The sequence below is a fragment of the Mauremys reevesii genome, linkage group 6 (assembly GCF_016161935.1).
Source record: "Mauremys reevesii isolate NIE-2019 linkage group 6, ASM1616193v1, whole genome shotgun sequence".
NCBI classification, from domain to species: Eukaryota; Metazoa; Chordata; order Testudines; family Geoemydidae; genus Mauremys; species Mauremys reevesii.
In genome coordinates this window covers 39,017,989-39,029,597 of record NC_052628.1, presented here as the reverse complement: position 1 = coordinate 39,029,597, position 11,609 = coordinate 39,017,989, and the positions used below count along the sequence as shown (strand labels likewise).

The window sequence follows — 11,609 nt, the reverse complement described above, 5'->3', positions numbered from 1 at the left end:
GGGGGCCGTGCCTGCGGACAGTCAATGTAAACAAAATCTCTCTCGGCCCACCAGCGGATTAACCTGATGGGCTGCGTACCGAAGGCTGGACTACAATATTTAAAAAAAAAAAAAGTTACTGTAGTGACAGTTTTCACTGTAAATATCAAATTGTTATTGATTTATAAAGCTATATTAAATGTTACTTTTCATAAAAATAGTGTTCACTGTATTGTATAGTTCTTTTACTATCATCATAGTTACTTTACAAGCTTCAAACTATGTCCCTGATGCTCCCACTAGATCCACATGGGTAGAATACAATGGGGTTCCTCACAGGAGCAGCTTCAACTGCAAAATTAGAGCCTATATCCATTCTGTTCACAATACAAATGATGGGTACGTCCTTAGGCAGTTAAATTACTTCCCCCATTTTTATACGCAGATTACTGTAATTATCTGCTAAGTGTCTGAAGATAATAAAACTCTAAATGATTTTTGTTGTGGCTCCTGCACTGTGGAAGAATCTACCACAAAGAAAATATTTATTTGGCCTGTATCATGAACATAATTTTTGGTGAGGTTGTTATAGACTATAATATATATTAATGGCATGATCTTAGCCAATATTTAAAAAAAATAGTAAAGGAATACTGTCCAAGAGATGTAGGAGACCAGTTACTGTATACATCCCTTCCTTGTTTTGACTCAATATTGATTATGGGATAATTCAGAGTCTTATTAATTCTTTAGAATTGTTGACAAAGTTCAAAAAGATTAACTCAATATATGTAAACTGTCTGAAAGACAATCCAGTATTACCAGTGGAATTTAATTCAAAGTGAATGAAGCAAAAAAAATCACCTTGGAACAAGGTGAACTGATAATGTCATTACATGTTCTAACATGTTTTAAGTCTAGTGTAGACAAGGCACTGTATACTTCAGCATGATATAACTGCTCAAGTTTAAAATCTAGGCTCCCCAGTAGGCTTTAACTTTATCAGTTTAGCACATATTAATAGCAGAATGCCTTAACTGCATTCGATTTTTAAAACTAGTTATTAGTATGTATTAGTTAACACATTTTATCATCATACCTTTTAACTTAGTCTAGACAAGGCCTAAGAGGTCCTGCTGCCATCTCTGAGTAAAACAGATGCCCCAGATGAGGTTATTAGGGGTGGGATGGACAAAAGAAGAGGCTCAGGATTTACAGGTCTATGGGAGGGAATAGCCATTGTAGTATTGCAGCTTTATCACTGTGGGATAATGTTAGCATGTACTCTTCCTCCCATGTAGTCTTCCATACAAAACTCAATTATGCCGAGGAGTGAATTTCACCCTTTGTAAGTACATATAGTTGGCCGACGGTGACCTCTTTTTTGCTATTTAATACTTTTATTTAAAGCTATAATCTGCAGGAACTCTATTCATTGTAAACAGATGCCTATGTACATGGCCATTCTTTTTCCATTTTAAGATATAACTTGCTCCTTAATTCCAAAGATTTGACTGTTCACAAGTTATGACACTATAAAGGCCACTGAAACTGATTTCATTTAAAGCACTGTAATATCAATTCTTCCAGCTTAATCAAATGTGTAAACACAATTTGGATAAGTATTAATCATACAGTTATTTATTTCAATAATGTAAATTTTTTATTTATATTTATTTTCAGTACCCACTGCATGAGCAAGAGGATGTCAGCTTAGTCATTTCCCCCTGTGGAATGAGAGGATTTGATAATCATTTTTACCAATGATTGTTCTAAAACTTTCTATTGGCTCTCCTAGGAAAGCAATAAATAAAGAGATGTGACTCAGTATGTGACTGTGGATGGAAAATTGTTCTCTGCCTTCTGGTAAGTAGTAATGACAGCCCACCAGAAAATTATTTACAGATTCTAAAGCAGATCACAAAGAACTTTGACTCACTTTTTTTTTTTTTTTGGGTGAATGACAGCATTAAGAATGTAACCTCTCTTAACTCTGCTATACCCTGCTAGAATATAATTCACTCAGAACAAGAGGATGACATTGACAGCCTTCTCCAGGAACTTGTTTCACACCTACAAGTTTTTTCTTCTTATCTCAGAGATTACATAGCACATTTAAGCAATATTCTGCATTAATCTAACCTCTACCATTTGGACCACATTAACACACCAAGACAGGTTTATGTACCTCACACGTCAGACCCTATCAAGGAACTTGGTAGTGGCGGTTTGATAAGGACACCATACCCTACTGAACTTGTTCTAAAAACGACAGCAGCAAAACACTCAACTACTCTCACTTTTTAATGACCTTGTCCCCTTATTTAGTTGTTACCAACTGCTTTACTATATGTATGTGTAGCTTAGAAATTTATACAACCAAAAATGCCATATTCTCTAGGATTTCAGATATATTTTTCTTTTATACATATTTCTATTATGTGCTAGAAACAGCTGCGTCATGTACGGTTATTTAAATTTGCAGCTTCCTCTAGTGGCTTTAAGGTCACTACATGCTAGCTGTAAAGTCTTTAAAAACAAGAGTCAGAGATTAGTTTTGCAATTTCTGTATCTCAATATTGAGATAAATAAACTTGCAATACTGACAAATCAGTAGAGAAGATGAAATTAGAGGAAGGGTACTTTGTAATAACTACTCTCATTCTGGGAGTCTAAGTTTCTTATGAACATGTGATTTAAATTATTGGTTTTTTTTCCATATTAATTGCTATTTAAATTTGGATTCTAAAATGTTCTCAAGCTTGTGAAATAACATTTCCAAACTTGTAGATTATCATGTCTTTCCAAGTAATTTTTTGGATATGTTTCTCAAGATGAAGAAAATTTAACCACACCCTCAAATTAAATTTTGATTGAGTTTCAAGAGAGCTGGGAACATTGTACACTTTGTGCTGGAAGTCTGGAATTTTTAAATCTATCTTCTGAACTTTGTGATACAATGAAGAACCCAATTGCTTAACTAAACAAAAAAATCAATCATCTGTAAATAGATTTAATCTTACAATTTTAAAAAATTAAATCTTAAAAAAGCCTGTACAGATGGTGGGAATATTTTTTTCTATTCCTTAACATTTTCATTTTGGCAAATATCTTTTCTTCACTGTCTTGAAAACATACCTTCTAATGACACTATTCTCAGTATTTAATTGCTATACATTGATTAAAACGATGACCAAAACTATTATATATTTATTAAAATTTCAAAGTGTTTAAAGAGAGCTTGGATTATGCACTGAGAGCACTTTCTTATTTTACTGCACAATTCATAAAACAAATAAGATAGCTGTATTTCAAAATCAGACAACAGGTTCTTGAGAGATTCCTTTTCACACTTGCAAAGTGATATTTTTAGGAACCACAGCTATTAAAGGGCCAATACTTTATTACACTTTCCAAGCCAGCTCTGGACAGCTTTACATTCATTTCATCTCCTTTCTTTTTTCTCCCGCATTATCCTTTTGCTTTGTTCTCTTCTCCTCTTATTTACAGGATTCCGAGGATCATAGATTTCAAAAGTGTCTTCATCCTGCATACTTGCATCTTTCACTTTTCTGCTTCTGTCCTCAAACTGAAGTACATGTGACAACCTAAAAAAACCCAAACAAATCATAGTTCAAACTTGCTGTGTGAAAGAAGTGACATTAGAAATTGTAATTACAATATCCCTGGCAAAATGTACTGTTGTGAGATGGTCATCAAATGCAAAAATGAATTTACTACTACTTCATATCACAGGGTAACCACTTTTACTTTCAAGTTTAAATGTTCTCATATCAGTGTTGTATGATGGGCTTTTATTTCTAGTATCGAGTCCTTTTGTCTTGTTTCTATTTGATGCACCTTCCCAGATGAGTTAAATATAATCTTTCCAGAAACTGGGAGTGTTTTTCAAGTTTTCCTATTAGTCACTATGGACTTTCCTTTTAATACCTATGGTCAGCATGATTGTAGGCCTATTTCTATTTTTGCATTGAAAACTCCTACAGTAAGTTCAGGGAATGCATTCTACGGGATCACAACCTTTAAGATTAAACAGGGAATGCATCAGTCCTCCTGTTCCACTTTAAACTGAACATGCTTTCTCATTCATAAATAGGTTTGGAAGGCTCAGATTTTTATTGGTAAATGTTGGTAAGCCCAGATTTCACCATACAGACAAACCCATGACAAAATGTTTCCATTGATAATCAAAATTTACAATAGACAAAGTCAGAAAAATGCTGCTTGAGAACTTAGGGTTTGATTTAAGAATATTTACTCTGTGTATTATGATGTGATTTTTACAGTTTGTTTTAATGCTTATAAAGCTTTAACTTTTTGCATTTCAAATTCTACGGTCATTAAATAAATATTGTCTGACTCCCTTAATTTCTCACAACCATGAAAACTTAAATGGATAACATTGAAAAAATGCGTACATAAAATGGATATTATCTATCAACATTATAAAACATAAAAACTGAATTCTGCCAAGCCTTTTCTTAGATTAAACTCTAATGCTGCTCTTCAAGTCAACTTTTTCTTTCTACTGTTGATGTGAAATCTTGACCACACCGGTAGTTCTCCATTTAATAAACTTCCCAGTGGTCTGAAAATATCAACATGTTCTGGAGTCATAGATATCTCGTAGGCATAGTCAGTGGCAGGAAAGCCTGGAGTTGATCAACTCTGGCCTTATTAGTAGGTGTCACTGAAGTGGGAATTAGTATGGAAGATGTCAGAAAACATGAAATTTTAGGCTAGCAAAAATAAAATCTTTAAGGGAATAAAATTCAATTGTTCTACTCTACTGAAAAAAGACAAAACGAACCATGCATATGTACGACAAGTTTACCAGTTGTAAAACAATGCTCTTTACTGACATGTAAGATACTTTTCCACCTTGCAACATGCTGAACTGGATGCGATTTAACTTTATATACTTAAGCGTGCCTATTGATTGTAACATTTTAAATGAAAAAACCTCCACTCCATTAATTTCTACTTCTGCCCACTCAGAAGAGAGATTTGCTATGCAAAACTGCTATTTTAGAATCGGTAACAAAAGACAACTTTAAAATTTGAAAGTTCCATACAAAAGGTGACAATTTCATTTCCATTCAATGTATAAGAATGAGTATAACAATGGAATACACTTAAATCTGATATATAAATGTTGTGTTCTGTTTCCTATCTGTGGATCCAGTACTGCAACCACTATTAGTTCACACTTCTGTGAGTAGTCTCAGGCCTGGGCTACACTAGCGGGGGGGTTCGAACTAAGATACGCAACTTCAGCTACACTATTCGCGTAGCTGAAGTTGAAGTATCTTAGTTCAACTTACCTGGCTGTCCTCATGGCAGCGAGTCAGCTGCCGCGGCTCCCCCGTCTACTCCGCTTACTCCTCCTGCTGAGGTGGAGTATGGGCCTTGATTAGTGGATCGATTTATCACGTCCAGACGAGACGCAATAAATCAATCCCCCATACATCGAACACTACCCTCCGATCCAGCTGGTAGTATAGACGTACCCTCATTAAGTTTTTGGGCACTACTGGCAGTAGCAAGAACTACACTTAAAAGTAATGGCTTCTCTGCATGGGCACTTTAGTCCATACTAACTTGTGTTAGTGAGGATTGAAAAAGCCTGTGTACATGTGATGCAAACCTTTAAAGCACACCCTCTCTCTAGTTGGTGCAAGTTCTGGAGCCCGTTATCTAAGTGTACTAAATTTGATGCGAATTAAATTAGTGCAGATTATAGTTCATGTACACAGAATGCTGCTGCAGACAACTTTGATAGCCCTCTAGCAGCTTTACAATAGTCTTCAAGCAGCTGCTTGCAGCTGTAGTCAGAACCTTGATAATCTAGCCATCTGGGGAGAAATGGGGGTGCAGGCAGCTTTTGTGGCCAGCCACCATAAGAAGAAACTGTTAGAGGAAATCTTAAAACAGATGGTTGAAAAGGGTCACTACCAAGATGCCTCTCAGTGCTGTATAAAAATCAAACATACAAAGACAGCAAGGATGACAGAAGAAGATCCATCTTTTGACCTGTCCATTTGACCTGTCCATTTTTTAAGGATGTGGAAAGGCATTTTTAGCTCACATGATGGCCTTGCAGAGTCTCAATGCAAGAGCACATGTCGGAGGAGGATGACAATGAGGAGGACAGAGAAGATATCTCCCTGAACAGCCAGGATCTCTTCAGAACTTGGGACTCAGAGAGTGGCCATAGAGGAATCCAGCCCAATTCCCAGTTTCAGACACAGAAAGAAGAACCTACAGAGCCTGTCAAGGGGACTCGGCCTGTAAGTAATCATCCATGTTGTTATGTTATACTGCTGTGCTAATTTTTTTTCTAAGTGCCCTCTGGCTACTGCCATTTTGTGTGGATGTGACCTGCGGGCCATTCTGAGTTTTTGGCCCAGTCGTTGGCTCTTTTCAAACCCATGCCATGAAATGGGGGCACTTATCCATCTACTAATTCCCTTCTCTCTCCCCACATCTCTCCTGCCCAGTGATCATAGCCCTACCCCCAGCCTCTGGATAAAACAGGGTATTGGGAACACCAGCAGATGTTCCCATCTGTAGCCCTGCTCCTGTGCTCCCAGGGTCATTCCCACCCCAGCACAAGCACAGAGCAGTGATAGCACCGTCATGTGGAAGCTCAGCATATTCAAGCTATCCAATCCACTTGGCAATGTTGAGCCCTGACACTCAATCTCAGGAGGACAAGAAGCAGCAAAGGCAAGTTGTTCACTCATCTGTGAATAGGAATTGCCCCCATCCACCACACTATATTTGAATTTTGAACTTTTTCAATTTAAATCTTTGTTTACAATTGTTAGCAAAATGTGTACTGTATTCCATTCTTGGCTGTTACGTACTGGCATATATTGAGCAATAAAAAAACCTGAAAATTACAAAGAATCTGCAATCCAAGCATAGTACACAATAAGTACAAATTTTCATAGGTAACGTGGCCTTACAAAGAGTAACAACATAGGCTCAAGATAAAGAGTGTGACAGCATGCCACTTTTACCACCCAAAAAAGCAACTCCAGTGCTCACAATTGCTCCAACTCCAGTGCTCCCTGCCCCACCATCCCTCAAACATGGATAACAACTGCACATCTTCAGGCACCAAACTCCAGGTAAGAACAAAAAGCATCTCTGACAGCATTAACCTGGTGGTTTACACTTTTCAGTGGATGCCTTAACGGTTGCTTATGGTGTTCAGCAAATCTCTGTACCTCCACCTCCCACTCATTGTTAAGACTTTCTCCCTTTCACAGATATTGTGCAAAATACAACCCACAGCTATTCTCCTAGGCAAGTTTTGTTCTGCAGCTTCTAACCCAGTCATAAAGACAGCACCATATAAGCTTTGTGACTACCCAACTACTGAGGCGATAGGTAAACTGTTCCTTTTCTTCTCTCCAATGGCCTGTGAGCAGCTTCATAAGCTAGAGAAGCAGATAATATGCTAAGGGCTCTCACAAAGACTGGAGCAATCTCTATACCATTATTGTCCATAGTGATCCTGGGGGGCAAACTTTCCACTGTTCATTAAAGGTAACCTGATGTGAGTTCTGAAAGATCCTAGCATTGTGGACCTTTCCAGAACACCCAGCATTTATGTTTGTAAATCTGCCATGGCAGTTGACCAGGCCTTGGAGAAATAGTCTTTTCTGTTTATAACCTCCAAGGTCTGATGCGGCAGGGAAAAGATAAGCACTTGGCTCTCATCAATTGCTCCAATACAGTTTGGGAACCCCACATGTGCAAAGCCATCAATAATCTCCTGAGCACCAAGCTGTATAACCTGGTTCAACAATACCTTCTGCAGAGCAGCACACACCTTCATGACAATGGCCCCAACAGTCCATCTTCCCACGCTGAATGGTTGGCAATGGACCAGTTAACAATCAGGAGTGGCTGTCTTCCATATGGCAATGGCGACATCTTCCAGATGGCAATGGCAACATCTTCTCAACCGGTATGGGACACTGCATGTTGGCATGCTACTACTGTAGCCCCAAGGCCAATTCAGCACAGATCTCCAAAAAGCTGCCTTCACCCTGAAATTCTGTCGCCACTGCTAGTCATCCCAGGTTTGAAGAAAGATTCTCTGCCACCAATCAATGCTGGTTTCCCGGCCCAGAAATGGTGCTGCACTGTGTGATGCTGCTCCAGGAAAAGCTTGTGTAGTAGCAATTCCTCGTTGGTGTCCCCGCTTCTCCTACATCCCCTGTTGCTTCTGGAGGAGCCACTGTTGTAGCCACATCATCTGCTTGATGGCATGGCAGCTGAAGTCCAAAACCAAAGCCACTCAATGCCAACAGCTTATATAAAGCACAAACAGCCTTTGCCTATTTGCAGCTGCCAGCATAGCATATCTGCAGAGCATTCTTGCATCCATGCTTGCCAACAGGACTCTCAACTCGGTGCAAACTAAGTTCCCATATAGACAAGTGCTAAGTGTTTACAGGATTGTGTAATAAGGCTGTTCATGTTTTTAGTAATTTGTATTCATTAGCAGGTGCTTGGGAAAGACATGAAATCTTAAAAAAATCAGCATCAGTATGAAAGTTTCATCACGAGGAGGAAATATTGTCTTATCATGCTTATATAACATACTAAAACCTGAATGAAAGAAGCCATTTTCCACAAAAGCTTGAAGCACAAATCTGAACATGTAACACTTTTTATGGATAACTTCTCTATAATTACATCTAATTTTCTCATTTAATAGAAATCAAAGTGTTTTAACTTGTTTTTCTTTCAACATGTCTTAAAAAAAAATCATCCATGACAGTGACTGATTTTCAGCACAATAAACTCCTGACCTATGTGCTTCTATAAATCACTGATTGTACTGAATTGAAAGCATGCCTACATTTTACAATGTCCTATGAACATATACATGCATATTTGTTAGACTTGTTCCAATATATAACGTGTCAGGGGGTTATAATTCTGTGCATACTAATAACTCTACAATTTATTTTCTTTATAATATCTAAAATTCAGTACAACTTAATTTGCCCTTGTGGTGACTCATGATTGCAAATTTGTAGTTTAATTCTAAAAGAGACTGAACAATAATTTATTTTAGTTGACACACTTACTGCATTTGTCCTTCTCAATTTATTAAATATGGAAATTAGAGTACTGTTCTCTAAAATTAAGATACAACAAGAATGACAACATTCTTTGGAAGTGTTACATACACTCTGTATACATTTCATAAATTGGTGCTTTCAATTTTAATAGATAACACCACGTTTGCAGTACAGGATTGATAGAAAATGTGGGATTCTCACACAGGGCTTCTTCCTCAGCTTGCTGGGCTACTGATGCTGAGCTGGGTGTAGACTAGGTACAGTCTACTCTTTCCCAAGGCTGGGGGAAACCAGGAAGGAGATTGTGATTTTGAGTCAGCCTCTATCCTGAGACAGAGGAAAGAGGGCCAGGGAGAGAAGTATGAGAATGGCTCTGTAGCCTGGTGGTTAAAGCACAGTTGTATCAAAGGTGTTAACATAACTCAGTCACTGGCCAACATGGTTCGGGTTTAGTATACAGAGACCGCAATCTGCTTAGTAGCATGGCAAACACATAATTAAATATCATTTTTATTAAAATGACCTTTTATTAAAAACTCCTTGACAGTCTCTTAGATGGTATTAAAGATTGTAATTGCCGTCTGTTTTGGGGAAAAGAGAAGTTAGTTGAGATGGGTTATTGCTGTTAAAGTCTGATTCTGCTTCCTAGAAAATAAAACAAGACAGAGCACACAAAAGGGGAAAGAAAAGAATAACAAAGATAGAAAATGCACCTTCTATATCTGTGACACTCTGTGCCTCAAAGCAGCACCCTGGAACCCCCATATTCACCACTGGCATATAATTATGATGTTTTATACAAAGTATGCCTTGTGGGGTGTCATTTTAAAAGTTGATCTGTTGAACACTAATGTCCTATTGGATTGTATGTACTATCATTGTATGTGAAGTTATGAAGTTTTGCTGTGTGTGTGATATTGAAATACGTTGTGAGGTTGGGATCACCCACAACCAGTTTTTCAGGTACAACAATAGAGTAGCCAGATGCGCTGATAGCCCATTAAAGGGAAGCCACTGTCCCAAGAACTGTATACAATGGAGACTTGTCAGAGAGAGCGCGTATACAGTGGAAACTGCTTGACCCATGTCATAGCAAAAGATCTTTCAAGCAAGCTGGGAGAAACTATGAAGTGGGGAAATGACATCATGGCTTGGCCTCACTCCCCCCACAACTCAACACTTGGAAATCTAGAGGACAAAGACTTTGAACTGGGGAGAGTGGTCCCAACTTGTGTACTGAAGATCTCTGACTTGCTAGTACCACCTATCAGGGTGAGACACTGCTTGATTCAAATCTTGTTTAGTTTATAACTCAGATTGTGAATTTACTTTTATTTCTTAGGTAACCAACTTTGATCTCTACATGTACTACTTATAATCACTTAAAATCTATCTTTCTGTAGTTAATAAATCTGTTTTATATTTTATCTAAAACAATGTTTTTGTTAAAGTGCTTGGGAAATCTCAGCTTAGTTTACAAAGGCTAGTGTTTGTCTTCTCCACTTTGAGGGAGGGGTGGACTGGGTAATGAACTTACACTGGTCAGGCTTCTGACCAAGGAAAGACAGTATAGTTCTGAGGGTGCAGGGCTGGGGAACTGGGAGGAATTGGCTTGAGCCTCTCTGCTGTTGGTTCATGAGTGGCTGGGAGAAGCATTCATGTAAATCAGTCCCTGCCTGTGGATATCTGTAAGTACAGTACCTGCCAGAGGTCTGTAGCTTGCCAACATCAGTGTGAGGGATACTGCAGGTTGGTAGGACAGTAGGCTCAGTGGTCCCACAGCAGATTGCACCCTGGGAATCCCATCAGAGTGTCTGTTGTTTATTTTCACTTACAACCTCACTGGTGGAAAAACAGGCATGAGTCAGTCTTGTCAGCCACTCTGAGACCTGGTAAACTTGTACCAGCATCGGGTTGTTTAAGTTGCATTTAACTGCCTCTTTCTGGTCATAGGCTTACAGCAGTGTAGCAAAATATACCATCTTCACCAGCTAAGCCAGAAAAAATAAGAGGGTTAGTAGGACAGAGAAGAAATAAGATGAGGAAGAGAATGGACAAAAGGAAGGAGGAGGAAACACAGTCTCACTGCTCCGCTGGTGTTCAGGATTCAGTCGGAACTGGTAGAATTGGTGGAAACATCTGGATCCCGCTCTTTGGCCTGATCTGGATCTCTCAGGATCAGGATGAAGGTCCATCATCGCAGGAGATGGTGGTGGCAGCCATGATAGTGAAGCTCACTCCAATGGCCAATTTTTCTTCCAAAGTCTCTTTAAGGACCACAAAAGGGAATAATGGGTGGAATAGCCTGTCCTCCCATCATTTTGTCCACAATAGGTCTAATTTCCGACACACCAATTTTGGTTCACTGATTTCTGGTTCCATGTGTTTCTTGTTTCCCAAGCATGATCTTAACACTGTCCTTGAGTTATATCTATACTCCTTTTTGTTTGGACCAATCCAGTCTGTTGCTTTTGCACCTTTTACCATCAACATTCGTTGTCA

At 38.6% G+C, this 11,609-nt stretch overlaps 1 protein-coding gene across 3 annotated transcripts in view; it reads right to left on the bottom strand.

The window, feature by feature from the left end:
• Positions 1–2,492: 2,492 nt before the first annotated feature.
• CWC27 (CWC27 spliceosome associated cyclophilin) overlaps positions 2,493–11,609 on the bottom strand; it is a 214,709-nt gene continuing 205,592 nt past the window's right edge. For 2 of the 3 annotated variants that reach the window (XM_039544098.1, XM_039544102.1), the window contains one exon: positions 2,493–3,587. In XM_039544098.1, the coding sequence (XP_039400032.1) occupies positions 3,425–3,587 (163 nt within the window). In that variant the 3' untranslated portion in view covers positions 2,493–3,424. Of the gene's footprint in view, positions 3,588–11,216; positions 11,375–11,609 lie in introns of those variants that run through there. The other variant, XM_039544099.1, reaches the window with a different exon arrangement.